General features: G+C 35.6%; 1 protein-coding gene across 2 annotated transcripts in view; it reads right to left on the bottom strand.

Annotated features, from left to right (window-relative positions):
* The window catches only part of LOC101705971 (histone deacetylase 9), a 715,280-nt gene that overhangs the window by 51,868 nt on the left and 640,848 nt on the right, over positions 1-22,564 (bottom strand). Inside the window, exon 17 of one of the 2 annotated variants that reach the window (XR_015449277.1) lies at positions 8,690-8,818. Coding sequence is in view for 1 of the 2 variants with exons in the window: in XM_087206437.1 (XP_087062563.1) it covers positions 8,685-8,818 (134 nt within the window). In the remaining variant the exon portion in view is untranslated. Of the gene's footprint in view, positions 1-8,684; positions 8,819-22,564 lie in introns of both variants that reach the window. The other variant, XM_087206437.1, reaches the window with a different exon arrangement.

Raw genomic sequence — 22,564 nt, forward strand, 5'->3', positions numbered from 1 at the left:
GTTCAAATATGAAATGTCTTAAATACTTCATGAATATAGGCCTAGAAATGAAAGCTTATAGCTTTTCATTTTCATCTACTTAAAAAAAAAAGAAACTCTGTGATGTAGGACTGTTGTCATTGTGCATTGTCATTCCCTGTGACTTGCACTGGATCAGCATCTTTCCTGAGAGTACAAGAGGAGCTAATGCCCAGTGAGGGCCTACTCTGTGGTTAGGAATATGACTGCATTCAGTGCAGACCAAAAAACAGTCTCTATTCAGGTTGGAAGTTTGACGAAAGTCATTTAAAATTACCATATCATTGAGTCTCACAATGCACCGTGGTTCTTTCCTAAAGAAATAGTCTTTCTGAAATAAAGCCTGTTAATGCAACCTGATTATAGAAAGAATGTTCTGAACATGATCTACAAAGTCATACTGTGACAGGATAAAATGCAGCCTACCCACACCCACCCACACACAGAGCACACACACGGTATAGATTCATATTTTTTCTGCCAAGGAGCAGGGGAAAAAGGAAACAGTTCTATTCCTTTCCCTCCTGTGTTCAAAGCCTGGATTGAGGCCAGTGTCCTAATTCTCATTGGCCCTGGAGGAATCAGAACCTTTTGTAAAATATAATAAAGGGCATAAAATCATGATAAAATGCATGAAAAAGCAGTGCCTTTGGTTAGGGAACTAGAAATAATTTAGCAGAACAGATGGATTGCATTGGTTTGGTATTATGGAGGACATGAAAGGGCTCATTTTGTGGCAGTTCCAAACTAAGAGAAAATGTCCAATTTAAATGTGACAAGTCAAAGTACCTGCCTTCACTGGGGCAGACTCCATTTTCTTTAATCATTTTCAAAGTAGTGACATATTGGGCAAGAATTTCTACTGAAATATCTCATTTTCGGAAAATATTTCATCCATTGTTCCTAAATATACCGATGTGTTTTTACTTTTTTCCCCAAAATTCACAAGTCCGTAAGCATTGAATTTTTAGAAAAGAGCTACGTGTGACTTACTAGTGTCAAGGTTCTTTCTGCCACGAATACCATATTTAATACTCAATGTATTAATTCACTGTAACAATCTATTGATTATTTCTGATATATTTATTTCTCTTAAACACAAAAGTGTGGGTCTTATTGCCCATGTACAAGTACTGGAGTTTTCAAATTCTATGACCAACTGTTTCTTTAACTGTTTCATAAAAAATGCCTTTTAATAACCCCTGCTCCCCTATATAATCTCTTTCCCAATGGCACTCATAATATAATAATAACTTACTCTCAAATTATTTATCTAATAAAGGAAAGTAATGGAAGGAAGGAGGTGAATAAGGCAGGTAGCTTCCCAGACTCCTAGCCCTTTCTGTTGGGCATGTGGAAAGAAAGGGGATTTCAAGCTCAGGTCTCTGAATTCTAGTCCTGACTCTCAGATGTCCTTAAAGCACCGATAGCCAGCTATAAGACATCTCTACAGGGTTTTGTTTCTTCAGCGATAAAGTTTAAGGGAAGGTTAAGGAGAGTTGATTAAATTATTTTATAGCTTGCTTTTAGTGCTAACTCATAAGATTCTATGTGAAAAAACCTACATACAATAAAAAATTTTAAAACATATGCTTTACTTTGATTTATGAATTTGCTGTAGGCAGGCAGATATAATTGTGATGATATATTACTATGGTTAAAGCAAAAAATCAGACCATGAGGATTTTCAAAGGACACCAACTTTTCTTAAAATTTATTCCTTATAAGCTCAATGACAATTGAAAAATAAGTATTTGTCAGAGTTATGACTACAAAATAATAAATAATTTTCCCCATTTTAATACTCATTAGTATGCCACTTCTATTTTTGTTTTGTTTTGTAGTATATAGGAGTTCTACCACTTAACAGGACCCAACCTGCATTTCTAAGTCATGCCAACTAAACTCTTACTACTACGTATTACACTTCTTTTTTTCTTTTCTTTTTTCTGGTATTGGGGATTGAATTCAGGACCTTGTGCTTGTGAGGCAGGCACAGTGCCACGGAGCTAAATCCCAGGCCCTCTTACTACTATGCATTAGTCTCCCATCTCCAAATTATTTGGTCTATTTGCTTATTTGTCTCTGCTTGTTAAGTTTACGTTAAGAAGCTGAGTTTGTGTTGAAGTGATTCTTAACATTGGCTTCACCTTGGAATCAGCTGGGTAAGTTTAAGAGATAAGTCACATGGTTCCTATGGCCACAGCCTTGGTACCAGAGACATAGACTCAACCAGTAGATTGAATGGTAGCTGAGAGAAAGAACCACAGATTAGAGGAAGCAGTCTGTTCTACCCACTCATAAGCAAATTCAAGATGCTGACAGTGTAATGACCAACATTTGGGACTATGGAATAGTTAAAACAAGGGGTAAAAAAGTTCTTTCATGTCTTCAAAATATCAAGTGCCTTTCACTGTTCTTAGTATTGTTTCACTCAGTCATTACTATTGATTTAAAAATATTTCAGGGCATAGAGCAATTTCTAAAGCACTTTATAAAAACAAAGCATCTCACTCAATGATAAAGGCCTGGAGTGGTAATGAGCAAATACACTATATATATTTTTAAAGTTTTATTTCTATTTCAAATCATTATGTTCAGCTAAAAAACTGCTATCTCTTAGTTTAACCACTCAAATTTCACAATATTTCATGTGACTGAATCTTCTACCTTGTAAATTTAATGTATAAACAAATATTTAACAGTTTAGCTTAAAGCATTTTAATACTAATCATGTATATAATAAGGTTTCTTTCAATAAATATTTAGCGCTATTTGTATACTAGAACTTTCCAGTGACTTGAAATATTTATGACTATTCATTTCTATCAGTGAGCTTTATGCTCCTGTTAAAAATATCCTGCATCACTTTTCAAAGAGACTTACAACAGCAGACTGTCTTTCCTTTTTTGGTTGTTTTCTCCATGAATTTTCCCTTTTTAGCACAATTTTTAAATAATCTAAATCCTAAGTTGCACAATTACTTCTGATGTATTTATCTGACCCCACCTACTGTACTGTGGAATAAAATCTTGCTCCAAATAGTGACATCGTGTCCTCTGCTTTACTCAGCACACCTAGACTGTCTGCACTGCTTCCCCAAACTGGCATGTCCTTTAGAGACAATTCACAGGACTCCCTGTTTGAGTTTCTTTCTACTTTGTGGTTAGATTCTAAGACACAGACATATTTTTAAAAATTAAGCAAACTAAACAAAACAGTAAACAGTTATGTGCTGCCATCTAGTTAGACTACTCCATAAAACAAATGTTTAATTGAATTGCCATTAACTTGCAATATTCAATGCTTTGCAGTCTTTGTGCCAGAAAACCTGTACAACCCCAAAGTATTTCTCCACAGAGTAAAATATTTCCCTATTTGGATTTGCAAAAGATATTCTTAAGTCACTTGTGTGTGTAAGAAATGGGGCTGGAGGCCTTATCCCTGTGATGCTGGCATCTTCAACTATACACTAGCCTCACTGCTGAGAAGTCCCAGTAGGGGCAACAGTAGCTTGGTTTCAAATCTCAAAATTGTTTGGTAATTACTCTGTGTTTGGCATTGAATAAAAGAATTAAACGTTTCAGCACAGTATGCTGCTTAGGATTTTTACTTATGAATTAAGCAAAATAAAGTTATTCAATATTAGTCACAAAGAAGCAACGCAAATTCCATATAATAGGAAATCCAACAAAAGCATTATAAAATGTTGTTATTCTCCAAACAAATGTGAGAGCAAGCAAATGTCTGTGGCTGGCTTGGTGAGGCTTGGAATCACAAGCACTTCTGGAAAAACAATGGCAAGTGCATCTCTAACAGATGATGGGTAAATCAATTGGTGATTTTTTTGTTGAACGCCGAAGAGTACATTCCTTTGTTCAGAAGGTCACACACTTCAGAGACACAGCTACCTAACCAAGGAGCTTGTTTCTGAAGAGGACACTAAATGGCCCTTCCAGATCCATCGTGCATGGTGACCAGAGAGCTGCTGGCTTTGCTTTTCGTTCCCAACGGATTCACTAAATGAATATGAATGATTCAATAGGGGAAATAATTAAATGGCATTGGCAAGGAAAATTACTAACTACCTCAACGTTTTTAAAACAGTGCTATGTCATCCCAGAAGAAGTTAACCCATGTAACCACTGTAATCTCACGTAATAAGGACTAATGTTTTCTCTGGTTGCTAATCAGGAGTAGTCAGCAGGGCCAGTTTACACTATAGCTGACAAACTAAGAGCAATATGTTTACCAAAACATCCTAAAATTTAGTCTACTCGTAAGCATGGAAAATGTCATAGTCAAATGAGCTCCTTAGCCATTCTAATTTCATGCTATATTAAAGCTGGATGAAATCCTAGCAAATATCCTGCCTAACACTCTCAGCTACACAGGAGAAAACCAAAGATCAGCAGAGTTAAACAATTTGACAAAACTCCACAGATAATTAATGACAGAAGTAAGGTGAAATCTAATGTTGTACAATCACTTTTGAAGGAATCCATTTGGATTACTTTGCTATGTTTCTAAATGAATTAATGCAATGTAAAACTTTGATTCAGAGATAGTCTACTGTTTTGAAATGGAAGGACCATTATTATACACTTATAGTCCCAGCACTCTGACATATAACATGACCCCTCTTCCTCAGAGAATTCCCTCTGGTACTGTCAAGACTGGAGGAAATTGACTATACAGTCTTTCTCATTTTATTTCTTTTCTAAGCCCAACCAATAAGAATCTTCAAAACTACAGCAATATAAAACTAGTGGCCCCAAATCCCTTGGGAGTTTGTAATTATACATTTATTTATACGATCATTTGATCGTGTTGGCTGATTCCAGCAGACGGGAACCTCCTTGAAGGTAGGGGATGTATCTCTTCTCAGTGTTATAACTCCTGCTCCCAACACAGGAGCCTGCAAAATTCATTGTTACTAAATACCGCTGAGTAGACATCCCACCATTCTCAAGATACAGTGACCAGACAAGCAATATTTGTATCACCTAGACACATGTTATCAATGCAAATTCTTAGGTCTCACTCCAGACCTACTGAATCAGAAACTCTGGAGTCAGACCTCGGCAATATGTGTTTGAAGACACACACACACACCCATACACACATGCATACACACACACACACACACACACACAATGCAGAAGATTCTGATATATGTTAATATTTGAGATTTTCTTCTCTGAAAGCACAAGTTTATTTCTAACCATGGGTGGCTACCCAGACCTAGAGGGAAAATGGTGTCCAAAGATGGCAGATTACCACTTAGATACTGGGAAAAATGTATTGACTCAACTTGTATATGTTTTATTCCTATTTGATTATATCCTTTTCTGTGAATGCTAATAAATTATTTCTCTCTCTCTCTCTCTCTCTCTCTCTCTCTCTCTCTCTCTCTCTCTCTCTCTCTCTCTCTCTCTCTCCTTTCAATAGTTGAGTTAACTTTTATTTCTCACAGTCAAGAGAAGACACTGCTCAGAATGATCAGGACAGTGATAACCCAGACACCAGGCCTAGTACTCGACTTCCAACTTCCTGAAGAACAAGCCAGCAGAAATTATATCTGCTCTTGTTCACATAAGTTAGACATAACTTCACAATGGAGCTAGAGTTTAAATTCCTGATTGCCTCCCTTAGCCAATTTAGAAAGTAAGGACTTTATTCTCTTTATTTGAGTTCTTAGAGTGCCTTGATAAATAATTCTCTCCCACCAGAGATGCATCTCAACTTCCTCTTTTGCAATGAATAATTGAACTCCGCTAGGCAGGCAGTTATTGGATTAGATTCTCTTAGACAGCTCAGAAACACTAACCAGGAAGAAGCCTTTTATAGTAGAGCTGTCTCTCTCTCCCACTCTACTTTCTTCTATTCTAATTCTATTCTATTCTATTCTATTCTATTCTATTCTATTCTATTCTATTCTATTCTATTCATTCTATTCTATTTTTTTTCTTTTTGGTGGTATCTTCAAACTATGTTAGGAAAAGTAGATTTTACTTGCATTATTGTGGAATTTTGGATAGGACAATTTGTCCTTTATCTTTATTAAGAGCTAATCCATTGATCTGAGTTCTCAAGCACATTTTTTGTTAATTTTGTATTAAGGTGTTTCCAGGAAAGTCCTGTGTATTTGGCTAGGCTGGGGCTAGCTTATCTTATTCTCATCAATCCTAAATTCCTTCTTGCATTTCACTTTATGGTTGATATCACATCATTCAGTCCTGTATAAATTGAATCAAATAGTTTGCAATAATATAACACTAACATAAAATGATGTATGGGGAATGGAAAAAGAAGACTGACTAGAAAGGTATGATAATGGACTCTTAAATTTTAAGACCAGTGTGAACTATACTACATTTCATGTGTTTCTATACTCTCCTCTTTCAGAAATAGTGTTCCTTGGGGTAACAGAGTTTGGGAATAGTGCTATCTAATAATGCATTCTAAGCTGGCAATCAGCCACTGCCAATTGGGAGTGGTTGGTGCAGGCCAGTTGCTGCTGCGAGATATAGCAAAGACTTGAACATGGAAAAATGCAAGCAGCAATGCCTTGGCTGGAAAAAGTATAAAAAACAAACAAATAATAACTAAATAATTACTAAGCAGGAAAACATCTACAGAAAATGCAAAGTTGAGATGAGATGGGAAAGTTCACATGAATAAATATATTTTGTCCATTAAGTTCAGTCATTACAAACAATGCTTCTTATTCATCTACTCCATGTACTCCACGTGGGCTTTTGTAGAAAAGAGCATGACATGGCTTCCAAGTTGCATTATCAAAAATATGAAATCCTTGATGATCACTCCAAAATTAAGCAATGAGAGTATGAAAGCCTTCTGCCATATAATATGGATGTCATTGGCAAAAGATGAATAATAGACCTTTACTTGGGAAAAACAGGGGAAATGAATCTAGCTCCTTTTCTTTCACTTTAGGGGTTTTAGGTAAAAGATGCATTTAATAAAAAATAGAGCTTTAAATATGAAAAATGTTTGATAATGCCATCATAAATATGTAATAAAACTTGTGAGACTAAGTATATTCACAGTGTGCTGATGTTCACATTCACAACCTCAACTACTAAATGACCCATATCATCAGTGATGTAATATTTAAAAAATCTAGTATCCCTATAATATGGAATGTATCATTTACCTATTATATCTTTTAAAGAGAAAATCTATGAAGAAAATTATTTATCTTTAGAAGTGAATAAATTGAATAAATGGCTTCACATCTTCAAAAATCAATTACTTTTTACTAGTTTGCAGAGAAGAATCAGACTCATGTAACTCATCATCAAATACAAGCAAGTAAATTGATCTTTAAGAGCATCCTGTCTGCTTTGACATTTCTCTTTCAACTAAAATATTTTACAGTTAACTTGAACTTGATCAGGAATTTTACTGACTGCACTTTTGGTTGCTATAAATAAAGTACTACTGAGAGTTTTCAAAGATGTGCTATGAATCAATATCATGCCTATAAACAATTATATAATCAGCACTTTTTAAAGCCTACTTTAGAAGTGGTATATTATGCAAATAATTACATTAATTTACATATAAATTGAAAAATATAAAACTTTGATTTTTATTTTGTAAAAGTACAGTGAATTTAACATGATTTCAATGTATTAGTTTACTCATGTCATTAAGTATAGACAAAATTTTAATTTAATTTTTTTTCCTGGCAAGTGAGAACTATGCTGAATTTCCATCAATGAGCTGTGTAGCAGGACAAAAACCAAATAGCAAATCTTAAAATGTCAATCTGATCCAGGTATGGTGGTGCATGCCTATAATCCCAGCACTCTGGGAGGCTAAGGCAGGAGGATCATAAGTTCCAGCCTAGCCAATATAGTAAGACCCTGTCTCAAAATAAAAAATACCAAAATGAGTGAGAGATGTAGTTCAGTGTGAAGGCCCAGGGTTCAATCCCCAGTGCTGCCAAAAAAAAAAAAAAAAAAGTCAGTCTGTGAAATCAAATCAGATAGCTTGTGAAATTTGTAATCCTAGTGTCATGTTTAGAATATAGTATAGATCCACTAAAAACCCAATAAATTTTAAAATAAAACAAGGAAATATATAGGGGCATGTCTCTTTGAAAAATGCTTTAGAATGTTACTGGAGTTTAGGTAACAATCCACACTTTCATCAACTAAATCAAAGACTTTCTGTTTGTGTATGTTTCAGATTTGACAATGGAAGTCTTTCTGAATTGCTATTGCTTTTATTTTTAACCTTTGAAAACCTAAAGAATAAGATTTTTCTAAATAAAAATGGGACTCTGGCTAGGAATATACAAAATAGGTCTAACAATTGCTTAGCACAAGCACAGTGCAAAGACCTTAACTCATTAAATGATGCCTATTTGCAAACACAAATGCTATTGTGTGTACGTAATAGTGCTGTCACAGAGCACATCCACCAGGCAGCCGCTCAGTCCACCTTCACTGAGTACCTACTGTGTGCCCAGTGCAGAGTCAGTGTTGCACTCTGCTATTTGTGTCTGTGAAGGATCATCAATCACAGTGTTTGCACTACATGGTTAACATTTTTCTATTACTAGCCAAATGAATCCTGGCCTCTTTACATGATTTATTTAAGTAAGTAAAAGAGTGTGGCCAATTCAGGATTACCTCACATTTATTTAGGAGCCCAGTTTCTTGAAGCCGTGACCAGATGCTCTGTATTCGTCCAGCGTGCTCCGGGTGGGTGGTGGAATTGCCACAAATGCACTGGTGTTTCAGCATCAGAGTGTCATAGACAATTCCTTCAAGATGAAGAAAACATAGCCCAAGAGTGAATAAGGATTTAAGGTAATGGTACATGTTAGAAGATAATATGATTATGTAAAAATAGTCATTCTTTTAAAAATAAATTGTATGAAGAGACAAATCATCAATTATCAACAAATCCTCAGGGCCACATAACAGCTATTTTGTCCTGTGTATCTGCATATGTATGCAAAAATATCAACCCATGGGTCAAGCAGTATTCAGACTTCAGTAAATCTATAAAGTTAAAATTGTGGCCTTTCAAGAAACTTCCGATTTAAATAACTATAAAGCAATATAACCAGTATTTCAAATTATTATGAACTGAATTCAGATAATTCAATTTAGAAGAAGTTTTAATTTTGTTATTAAAGTCACAAAATGAGATGTCTTTCTAAATCCTGAATCTATTTAATGAGTATATCTCAGCCTCACTTTAAGTCAGGGTAACATCTTAGTAATGAACTGGAAGACTTTCCAACCTCTTTCTATTCTGTTGAGCAATTCCATCAAAGTTGTGCAGAAATGATTCTTCTCTGCTTATTTGTGTTTTCATCATAATTTACGTCACTGTATAAACAATATGGCCAGTGTAGCTCTTATAATATTGTGAGATATTTGAGTTATTTCTTTTAAAAAATGAATGTCAATTGGATTAACTTTAATAAAAATTTCATAGGTATTTAATGAATAAAATCTGCTATGGGGAGTTAGCATATTTCATGTTTCAGTTAGACCCTATGTTGGGAAAGATTTTACAAAACTTGATGAAGCAAATTATTTGGGGTACATAAAATAGGATTTTTAAAGCAACAAATTAGTTGATAATTATAGTTCTAATTTATTTTAAGATTTCCACCAATAACCCTACTCCCAGGGGCAGGGGATGTAACTTACAAAATTGTCTAGTTTAAGAAATTATTAAACCAATCAAATCTTTTCAAATAACTGACCATCAAAATACATTTTCGAAGGGAAAAGTTTGAAATATTAATGATAAGAAACAAAGTACAAAAAATATATTGAAGAACAGGTGAGTTCAGCAACTTATGTTATAAAGTAAGTTAATTAAACAAATTTTATTCTCCTTTTGAATTACATTACTGTGTTAGAGAAATGTTATTCAAAGGGGAAAATATTTTCCCGTGAGTGTACTAAAATCATGCTTTTTGAAACCATGTAGTAAAAATTATGCCTCAGGAAAAATATTACTTAGGGGTCCAAATAATGTCCATTCTTTCTTTTTTTTTTTTTTTTTTTTGGTACCGGGGATCGAACTCGGGACCTTGTGCTTGCAAGGCAGGCACTGGAAACACTGAGCTAAATCCCTGGCCCATAATGTCCATTCTTAAGACTCAGTGGGCTTCACCAAAAGTCCTCTAGACTTAATAACCAAATTCAGTAGAGTAGCTGCATACAAGGTTAACACAGAAAAATCAATAGCTTTCCTCTACACGAATGACAGACTCACTGAAACAGAAATAGGGCAAATAATTCCTTTCACAGTAGCATCCAAAAACCTGAAATACCTAGGAATCAACCTAACAAAAGAAATCAAAGACCTCTTCTCTGAAACTATAATACTCTGAAAAGAGAGATTGAAGATGATATCAGAAAATGGACAGACATCCCCTGCTCCTGGGTAGGAAGGATCAACACAGTGAAAATGGCCATACTTCCAAAACTGATATATAGATTCAGTGCAACCCCAATTGAAATCCCAACAGCATACTTCATGGACCTTGAGAAAACAATCCAAAAATTCATTTGGAACAAGAAGAGACCTAGAATAGCAAAAGCAATTCTAGGTAACAGAGACACAGCAAAGGGTATCACAACCCCCAACTTGAAACTATATTACAAAGCTACTGTGATAAAAACAGCATGGTACTGGCAAAGAAACAGATCTGAGGACCAGTGGAACAGATTAGAAGATGCAGAAACAACTCCAGACACACTCAGCCATCTCATCTTCAACAAAGGAGCCAAACACCCTCACTGGAGGAAAGATAGCCTCTTTAATAAATGGTGCTGGAAAAATTGGGTTTCAACTTGCCAAAGATTAAAACTAGACCTATATCTCTCACCATCCACTAAAATAAAGTTGACATGATTCAAGATCTAAATATTAAAATAGAAATGCTGAATTGGCTGGAACAGAGGTTAGGTAGAACTCTTGAAGACATCGGTGTAAGAAAAGATTTTATGAACAAAACCTCAGTTTCCCATGAACTAGCAAAAACAATCAACAAGTGGGATCTCTTCTTATTAAAAAGCTTCTGCACAGCAAGAGAAACCACCAGCAATGTGAAGAGACAACCCACAATGTGGGAAAAAATCTTCACCTGCTGTTCCTCAGACAAAGGTCCACTATCTCGAATCTATAAAGAACTTTAAAAAATCAGACCTCCCAAATTTAAAGACCCAATCCAAAAATGGGCATCTGAAATGAACAGACATTTCTCAGACAAAGAAGTAGAAATAGCAAATAAACACATGAAAAAATGTTCAATAGCACCAGTTATTACAGAGATGCAAATGAAAACAATGCTGAGATTCCACCTCATTCCAGAAAGAATGGCTGCTATTACGAAATCAACCAATAACAAATGCTGGTGGGGCTGTGGGGAAAGAGCAACTCTGCTCCACTGCTGGTGGGAGTATAGATTGGTGCAACCACTATGGAAATTAGTATGGGGATACCTCAAAGAACTAGGACTGGAAGTCCCATTTGACCCCGCTATTCCCCAGTTGGGTATCTTCCCCAAAGAATTAAAAGAATCATACCGCAGTGATATATGTGCATCCATGTTTATAGCAGTACAATTTGTAATAGCTAAAACTTGGAAACAGCCCAAATGCCCATCAACTGGAGACTGGATAAAGAAAATGTTTTTTTTTTTTATAAAATAGAGTACCACTCAGCCATAATAAATGAGAAATTAGAGACATTTATAGCTAAGTGGATGCACATTGAGGTGATACTCTTAAGTGAAATAAATAGGACATACATGTGTAAATACCGAATAGTTTCTCTAGTGTGAGAAACTGAAAGTGTAAATAAGGACTAAAAGGTATAATAGATAATGGGAAATAGGAAGAAAGGGGGCAAAGGGGAAGGGGAAGTGGGAGGGGTAGGGGAAAGGAAAGAAGGGAATGGAATATGAGAAAATGAAAAAATGGAAACAAAGTCTTTATAAATAGGGAGGATGGAGGGGTTGAAAGGAGGGCAGGGGAAGAGGGAAAAATAAGAACCAAGAGAGATTATGTAAAGGTACAAATTTCCAATGATGAATGTCATTATATTGTATATCTAAAATGTACCAATAAAATAAAATTTTAAAAAAAGACTCAGTGGGCTTTAAACCCATCCTGTGCCACCCCTAACTTGCTTGTCATTCTTAGCCTTAACCTTTCTTCTGAGCAGCATATAGCACACTTTCTGTTCAACTGCCCTCCCAAAATCTCCACTTAGATCTCATGGTTTTCATAAAGTAAGAAGCTCTCTGATTTTGAATTCATGATCTTAAACCACACAGTGTTCCTCTTTTGTACAAAGCTGAGATCTGTCAGGGCTCATGCCAGAAACCTTAGTATCCTCTGGACATTCTCTCTCTTAGAAACCACAGCAACATCTGTCTTCCCTCCAAAACAGATCTTGAATCACTCACTTCTTATCTCCACTGCCAAAACCATACACAATCCAAGAGTCTATTATCTCTAATCTAGACTCTTGAGATAGCTTTGTAACTGGCTATCTGACTACAACAGTAGTTACTTTTACTTATGTCCTTCAATGCCTTCAACTGATGAGACTGAAATTCTGCAAGGCTGGTATAGACAGCCCCTCCCCACCTCTCCCTGATTTACTTCATACCCCTCCCTCCTTTGATCTCTATTTCTCCTATAAAAGCCTCTCTTCCATTCCTCCAAAAGGTCAAAATCCCATCAGCCTGCATACCTGCTTTTCCATCCATGCTAGAAACTCCCCTTTCCTGATCTCTCCAGCCCTCATCCAGCTCATTCCTTTTCATTTTTTAAGACTCAGTTTTAATGTTACTTCCTCAATGAAGCATTCCCTGAGAACTTTAGAGCTCTTTGTACTATATCTTAACTCATAGCATCCCCTAATAATCTCCTTCATGGCACTGACCACAAGTGTGTAATTGCTGCATAACTGTGTTTAGTGTACATTTTATTTGCTGGCTAGTAAGATCTATGAAAACAGACTATAGTTGTATTATTTATCTATGAATTTCCAGTGTCTATAAACACATTTGGAATAAAGTACAGTAGGTACTCAAAAGTATGTTGCAATGAATGAAGGACGGAAATAAATTGATTCAAGAACTAGGTCATGTATTTTTATCACAGTCTTCCTTGTGAATCTAATCAGTGGCTCTCCTTGGCTTTCTGCAGTTTGGATAGCCTTACTTCTTTAATATTCTATCCTTTATTATCTTTCAACCAGCAGGTGCCTTTAGTGCAGGCATTTATTTTATTCAGCTTTCTATTTCTACAAAGTATTTTGCACATAACCTGCTCTTTTCATTTTGTCCATAACCCAATATAAATGAGTATTTTAAATAAAAAATAAAATCATAGTGAAGGATAGAAGAATGGAAGAAAACAGGCAGGAAGAATGACATTCAAAATATCAAATGGGTTTGACATGTTTTCACAATTCAGATCGATCAAGTATTTGAGTTGCTGTTATAAAATAGTTGTTTAGCATATCTTCAACTACAGATTTATACTATATAAATTAAATAACATATTAGTAATATGGAAACAAAATGTATAGTATCTTCCTCATTTTGAAAGCATATTCTACAAGAGTGGCAAATTTAATCATTACGGTCCTTAACTTTTTCTATTTCATCTCTCAATATATCTAAGCTAATTTCTGTAGTAATCTATCCTCTTTGAACATTTTCCCCATAACCCAGTACCATAAAAAGCAAAATTTTGAAGCAAGTCATGGTAGGTAGAAATTATTGCCAGGTATCTGGAGATTGTAATACAAAGTCCAGGAGCTCTTGGAAAGACACTTGAATTTAAGGGGAAATAAATAAAATCTGGAACTCCAAACCTCCACTGACTCGTCTTAATGGTGTATCAATAAGGTGTTAACAAGGATACTGTAAGGCGAGACTCTTAACTTCATCCTTAATCTCTATTCCTTTCCTCTCCTTCCCCTACTCACTCAAAATTAAGGACTTACAGGGTGAAAAATAAGCCTGCTCTTCTCTTTGGGATTCATATGGAGTTCTACTTTTGTTTGACCCTTTATGGCCCACTGGGTACCACTTGCAACATTAGCCACAGGATCAGTCTTTCTCTTGATCACTGGAATACGAATTAAAATTAGGATTGGGAAAAAATACACAAAGGAATCTCTTTTCTTCTTTGTGGTACCAAAAGTAGAACCCAGGACCTTTGCATTGAGCTACATTTCCAGCACTCTATCTATCTATCTATCTATCTATCTATCTATCATCTATCTATCTATTTTTTTTATTTTGAGACCAGGTCTTGCTAAGTTGCTCAGGCTAGGCTCAAACTTGGTAATCTTCCTGCCACAACCTCCCAGAACACTGAGATTACAGGCAGCCACCACTGTGTCCATTCACAGGAGTCTTAAAATCTTTACCCATATTGTAAACCCTAGAAATATGTTTTGTACACAGGCATATACATACATCAAGCATCTGGAAAAGTTCAAATAGGGTTTTTTTTGCTTAAATTCTTTCATTGGTACATTTTAGGTATACAACACGTTTACATTTATCATTGGGTGCTTGTACCTGTACATGATGTATCTTGGTTCTTATTTTTTCCCATTCCCCTACCCACCCTTCACCCGCTCTGCCCTTCCCTATTTACATAGACTTTGTTTCAATTTGTTTTTAGATAAGCTTGGACTTTGTGTTTTTACTGGCTTTCAGTTTTATTAAATTAGATAATGAATTTGAAGTATTTGTAGTATGTGTAGCATACTACAAGTATGGAAGTATGTAAAGTACAAGTATTGAAGTATGTGTAGCATTTTTCCTTTCTGTAATAATTAAATGTAGTTCATTTTTTAGCCCACAGAATCTATTCCTTTCTGCAGCCTTATACTCATTCTAGTGACCTTGTTTGAGAAGTCCATCTTACCTACAAGGAAAACTAAGTGCAGCATCGATAAGCCTAAAAGTCCTGACCCTGATTCTTAGCTACCAACACTCAACTTCACATTGCACTTCTGGTATCTGTGTGAAACTTCATATCTTCCTGAGACATCTGCTAAGTAATATTCCTAAGGCTAGGGACCTGGACCATGCACAAGCACAGTACAAATGGATATGTGTCTCTACTCACAGACACACATTCAGTGGGTGTTATGGCTTGTGTTTAGATGTCCCCCCCAAAGCCTCATGCAGATGAAATGGGGCTTTCTTTCTCAGAGGTGGCTGAATTTGGAATCTATGATGCTGGTATTAATGGCATGTTATTACTAAATCACTACCCATGAGTGATTGGTTTGGCACCTCCCAAATCTCAGTAGTCTGCATGGGATAAAAGGAGCAGAAAGACACTGTTAAGACCCCTTGCTGCTTTTGCCATCTTCTGCTGCCCTGAACTGTTGCCCCTCTGCCAACCTGCTTGGAGCCAGTTGATTATGAACTGAAACCCCTATGAACTGTGAGCCAAATGAACCTTTCCTCCTTTAAATTTGGGTGTTGAGTATTTTGTCTCAGCAACAAGAGAAAAGTAACTTAGACAGTGGGAAACATGTACATGCTCACTGTTTTCCAGTTTTATTTTATTATGTTTAATATATAATTTAGTAAAAAAAAGTGAGATATGTATCAGCATAATTAAATGACATGTGTTTTTAAACTGTATATTAAGGGAGGACAAACTTTTGGGGCTAAGAATTCAGAGATTTCTTGAAAATGAAAATATTTAAACTACAGATGACCGGCAATTAGCAGAATTATTCAAATGGATAGAGGGGATGACAAGTGACCCTCAGGATCCATGGATTCCACGCCCACAGAGTGAATCAAAAAATGTGGAAAAGAAATTCATCTGAACTGAACAGTATAAACTTCTTTTCTTGTCCCTATTTCCAAAATAATGTAGGTGAACAATGGCTTACATAGTGTTCACATTGTATTAGGTGTCATAAGTAATCTAGAGATGACTTAAAGTATATGGGAAGGTATATATATATTATATGCAAATACTGAGCAATTTTACAGAAAGGACTTGAGGGTCCACGAGTTTTGCTATCTGTGGAGGTTACAACCAATCCCCCTTGGACAGCAAAGGAGGCTGCATTTTGAGACAAGGGTCATTTCTAAGAACCACAAAATCTTACCTTTAGCAGATGTTACTCTTGTTCCTATGCCTAATTTAATTTCTCTGTATGGCTTAAACCTTGCCTTATATTTCATTTCTGCCAGACTCGTTACATATTACTACCGGTTATAACATTTACATAGCATAACATATTTATATTACCTACTGTACTCCTTGTTATAGTATCTTTTAATTGTGTATCATTCCCATGAAAAGCTAGAGAATTTAGCATCATATCCTTGAAATGGCCATTTTGTGCTCCCAAGACTCTTACGAAGACAATGGGACATTGTAAACGGACAGGGACTGGACTGTCCAGATAAATATTACCTGAGGGACACTGGGAACTGGGAAATTAGTATTACCTGTAGAAACTGTCTTCTTGACTATATGCAAAGTCAGCTGTTCTTTAGAATGTTGATCACACAATAAAGCAAAACAAGATCACGCCATCAGTGCTGCGTTGTTTACTTAATAAAACCCCCTCCTTGCAAAACCTGAGTGTGGAAGAGAGTGCAGTAGAGTGCTGTTGTCCAGCAGCCCTCCCCCTCCCCCGGACATATAAGTTCCAGTGATTTCCCTGTCCAGGCTGCCATGGGACCTTCTGGTGACTAACTAGACCTGCTCACCACTCTGAACATTTTGAGCATCTCCTACAGATTTTTCCAGCCAGGTCCTGCCACTGGACTTTACCTTTTTCTGCTAGGAAGTCTCAATTAACCCTACCTTTTCCTGTGTTAATGCCTTCATGAACTTTATCTCTTACAAGCCATCTCCAGGTATTTTTTTTAGTCTCTTGGCAATTTACCCCAAGGCTGGGCTGTGCATGAGACAAATTGGCACACACACAACAAAGAATCAAACAGTATAATTTAAAATTATATGTGAAAATTGATGTGGCAACCAAGGAAATTATGTAATACCCAGAAATGATTTTTTAAAACTCATAAATTGGGCATTTTATTAGATAAGAACATTTTCTGAGACTTACATTTGGGTTTGTTTGTTTGTTGTTTTTCATGTAAATTATGTTACTGAGTATCAGATCAGGAAAGGAAGTAGTTGGAAGAAATTCCCACCATAGACCTTCTAACTAACACTGTATGAAAGTCCCTTAGTGCCTACAAATTGGATTGTGTTGCCATTCAGCTATAGAGCCAGAAAGGAGACAGAACCAGCATGTAAGCTGACAAAAAATGAAGTCAAACACAATTCATTGCACATTTGCTGGCAAAATAGCTGGAAATTTTTTGGACATTTAAGAATGAGTGCAAGCAGAAAAGAGAGAGAGGGAGAAAGAAAGAGGGAGAGAGAGAGAGAGAGAGAGAGAGATTACAGAACCAGGACCTATAATAATATGCTACAGAAAATTTAAAGGAAATATTATTCATCCCACTTAGCATAGCAACCATGATATATTATAGGAACAAAAATAAAATTTTATAAAAAAGCTTTGCCATCTTCAAAAGTCAAAAGACATTGACCTGATAAAAATAAAAGTCAAAAGATAAAGGAAGAGATCAAAATAAATGAAAAAGACAATGGAATGAGTAGAAAGAAAGATGGTTAAGTAGGAATCCCAAGAAAATTAGAGTAGCAAAATTAAATTCTATACTGGAGAGAACAAAGAAAAGAATTTATGTCTCAGAAAATCAGATCAGTGCTAAATACAAACTTGATAAGTTCTTGCAATATGAAGGAAAAGGCTAAGAGGTGAGCACAGTAAGATGAACTGTGGAGGTTAGAGGAAAAAGTAGCTGAAGAAAAAATTATATGACTTCTCCTCAGACCAACTGAATAATAGGAATAATTGAAGAAGCTTCCCCAAAGTAGAAAGAGACATGCGAGGAGAAACTGCAAGTGCACATTACGGAGATGATTTGTCTTTTAATTTAATAGGGTAAAAAGCTACACCATGACCTTTCAGGAAAAAAAAAAGAAAAAGCAAGCTGCCCACAAAGAGTCACTTATCAAGTAGACCTCAGACTTCTATGATAACTCTCTCGAACACTGAACCACATTTCCAGACTTTTCAAACAAAAACTTATGTCCCAATACGTTTGTGTCCATGGTATAGGACTATAATAGGATGACATTTTCAGGTATGAAAAGATACCTCTTCACCCAAAAAATATTTGTGTGTATATAATATGTATAAAGTATATATAAATAGTATATGTAATATATAAGTATAAATACATATATGATAATATATATTTTGATAATAATATATATGGTCAAGTTGACTTAATCTCCTAAATAAATGAGATGCTTCTTTTTGGTTGGTTTGTTTATTTGTTTTTTGTTTGTTTGTTTGGTACGGGGGATCAAACTCCTCAGTCCTTGTGCTTACGAGGCAGACAGCAGAACCACTGAGCTAAATCGCCAGCCCAACAGGACACTTCTGTCCATCATCTTCCATGAGAATCAGATTCAAATTTTGAAGATTTTTCAGGAGAAACTTCAAATACAAATATCTGAGGACAGTAGTTTTAAAAAATAGATTACTGATAAAAAGAAACTAACCATCATTCTTTTAGAGGTAGTAACAGAAGTTCCTCTGTCAAGTCTTAAACACACAAGCACATACACACAAACCCATGCGCACAACCATACTAGGTGTAATTAAAAGATACTGTGAATATTTAAATTTAAAAAATATATTACAGTAAAAGATGCATCACCATTAATTCCCCTCAAAATACTCGCCTTCTCTTCTAACACACTTATCCCATCATTCTTGCCACTTTCTGAAGAAGTTCTGGAAATCCACTTTCTTGAGTGCCTTCTCATGGCTGCCTCAATATCTTGAAATGCTTCAAAATATTTCTGCAATTTCTGTCAAATAAAAACATTATGGTGTGTCCTCATTCACCTTGTTCACCAGATATGGCACTGTGTAATGTCTGGCTCTTTCATACAGTAAAAATGGCCATGAAAGATAAACGTTTTGAATCAATTCAGAACACTGAGGCAGCCACAACAGCACAACTAAAGACACTCATGAAAGAGGACTTCCAGAACTGCTTCAGAAAGTCAAGGATGATGAAATAAGTGTGTTTGAAATAAAGGGGAGTATTTTGAGAGGGATTAATGGTAATATGTGTTTTACGGTAATAACTTTTAAAAAGAACAGAAAAGTCTCTTGCTTCATAGACTATTCATTGAAACACAATCACCCAATTATATAAATAATTAAAATTTATAACAGAAAAATTCAGTCTAAGGGACCATAATAGATTTAGTTCAGATTTACTTGGCTAAGAAATGCTTCCTGAAGAAAATAACATTTAAACTAAAACCTGAAACATTTAAGGATTAGCTGGAGTTAGTTTTGATTTAGGAAAACATCTTCCATTAAGAAGAAATGGAGAAAAAGGTTAACATTGCTGTCCTCACATTGAAATATTCAAGCATATTTCACTTTCCATCGTGATGGGCCAGTCACACATTAAATATTGATTTTTAAATATTTTCATTAAATTAGTATAGTTTTTACCACTATAATTCTATTTTACATTAGACTCTGATTATAAAGAAATAATTTATATACATGTATTATGTAGAGTAACCTAGTGTTGAGAGAAAGAAAACTTTATACTGGTGATAGGGAACATTTCAAAACTAATCAAATTTATTAACATTAATTTTTTGTTTTGATGAATACTATTTCGTATCAACTAACACAGTGTCATCATCTACTGGCTGTTTTCTCTTGAGCCATGTCAAATCTTATGTTTGTCAGTAACAGCTGAATAGAAGAGACAACTTTGACAAAGAAAATAAACACATTGCCCTTTCCTTAATTATCCATACCTTACATAAACACAATGCTATATGTCTGTGTCTATATATGTATATATATGTATATATGCATGCATATATATGCATATGTATATTAACTTCAGAGGAGGGGCTAGTAATATAAATTTTATGTTTTATATAACTTTTTCAAAAAATTATTATGCTCTTTCCTATAAGATTTTAGGTGTGAAAATAAAGCATTTTTCTTTAAATTCAAAGAAAATAAACGTATTTTCCTTATTCAGGTATATATAATATAAACCACACAGTCATTCTTTAGCAGAATAATAACTAGAAAGTAATTTTCACTTTCAATACAATCAGAAGTAGTAAATTCATAAGTGTTTACTATGTAATTTATATTTACTGATTTAGCTAAAACCTATTGAATGCTATTAAGTACCAAATCTCTGTCTTTTAAAATATAAATGTATATAATCTTATTTGGATAAGAAATTGCTTCATCAGATCCATTAAACTATAAACTCACCCTCCCATTTGTTTTGGAATATGTGCTCTGATAAACACTAGGATGCTGATAAGAGAAATTACTTATCTGAAATGGTCCTGTCGTTAGTTTGAATAATCAGATTCAGGTTATGAGAATATTATGGTTATATTATTAGGTTTACAGACTACCCTTTTTCCTGAACGATTCTACATCTCCTTCCCTTCCCCCTTTCCCTGCCCTTCCTCCCCCCTTTCTTTTGGTAGTGAGGATTGAACCCAGGCCTTTCCAAGCCATTTTTTAGGCTTTAGTCTTAAGAGAGACTCAGTAAGTTGTCATGTGGCTCAAATTTGCATCCTTTTTCAACATCAGTAGAGTGGACCCCTATGACTGGCTCACCCGATTTTTCTAAGTCCTACACACCCTATCTACCTGGAAATGATTTTTTCTCCAACTGGTAGTACCTATCTAATACTCAGTGGTCTTGCTTCATTCACATCCCAAAAAACTTGCAAAAAGTGGAGAAAACTAAAGTATGCTAGGAAATGCCTATCCCTCCAAACTAAGGAAAGAAATCCTGTCTGCAGAATTACAAATATAGCTAACAGTGCATGTAGTAACATTAACATGAAACTTTATAATTAAACTCAATTTTTAATTAGGGCATTTATTTTACTCACTGGAAAAGCATTATCATAGAACTGTTGTTAGTCTCTTTGAAATGTTAAAGCTGAATAAATGACCATTTCAGGGAAAAAAAGTATTGAAAAGTATGTAAGTGTTAAAGATTTTGCTAAATTAAAAAATATATATTCCTCTATATCATGTGTGTGGCTTTGAACACAAACTTGGTAACCTAAGGTCAGCACCAGGCATGACTAATCCCAAAGGCTTTCATTGACCGTAGGCCACAGTCTTGCGTTGTCAAAAATATCAGGCAGGTTTGCAGAAACAGAAAGATGGGAAGCGCTGGCTAATGTGGTGGAGAAATACACCCAGCCTGTAGCTCTTAAGGTTTGAGATAGGGTAAAAGTAGCTCCTGTGCACACTTATTAAAGGTGCCTATCACATTTAAATAACTTGCCCACTGCATTCACTGACTTAAATAAAAGATGATATCAAAGCCTGGAGACATGATTTCCAAAAAGGTATTTTAATTTTCCATGCACAAAGGCTTGCCTAAGTTCAGAGAAGCCACAAAAACAAGCTCTGCATCCTGAAAATTGATTAAAACATAAATCAGATAGCGTGTAAGAGCCTTTGGGGAAGGTACATATGAGTTCTCCCCTTGCTGTATCTAGGTTATGTGTCTCTTAGGGCGACTATATCTTCCATTTGATCAGCTACAGTTTGAGAACACAGAACTAGAACAAGCAGACGAATAGGAATAATTACTACCACTAGTTCAGCTAGTACCTTTGCAAAGGTTATATCATGCGTGCGTGTGCACGCACACACACACACACACACTCAACTGGTAGTACCTATCTAATACCCAGAGGTCTTGCTTCTTTTTATTTGTTGGCATGTGTTCCAGACTTGACCTTCCTCTGGCCTTAGAAATACTTGGCTTGTTTTCTTTGGTAGCCAGGTTCTAAAGTGTTAAACGCAGCTGTAGGTAGTGGGTGAGATTGGGCAAAAAGGCCACCTACAGGTGCCCTAATAAACGGAAAGGGAACCAACATAGTACATAGAATCAGCAAGGTTTGCCTTGGTACTATTAACTCTCATGAGTCATTTGTGTAGGAAGGCAGAAGAAAGCATTGAAACAAAACAACAAGAAAACAAACTGAGGAAAGGACACTGGCCAGAGTCAAATGAAGAAGCCAAGAACCATATATTGCCTAGCAGCCAAACTCCTAGAAGGTAAGAGGTTGAAGAACGCTGCTAGAGAATGTTGTAGGGATTTTTATCTCTAGAAGGGACTCATGCACCTGTTGATGTGTTTTCCAGGCGCTTGGATGATAACAATTTATGAGGCTATTAAATACTAAGCCCAAGATTTATCAGATATGCTGTTCGTCTTGGGGCCAGTATAACCCCATAACATTTGGTTGCATTGGGTGAAAACAGAGCGTTCTGCTATTGGAGTTATTCGGAGCATTTAAATCGGCTAATCCTACAAGAACGGTGCATTTAG

Source organism: Heterocephalus glaber, unplaced genomic scaffold (genome assembly GCF_053883595.1).
Source record: "Heterocephalus glaber isolate CG9 unplaced genomic scaffold, H.glaber_assembly_v1.0 deba00000676, whole genome shotgun sequence".
NCBI classification, from domain to species: domain Eukaryota; kingdom Metazoa; phylum Chordata; class Mammalia; order Rodentia; family Bathyergidae; genus Heterocephalus; species Heterocephalus glaber.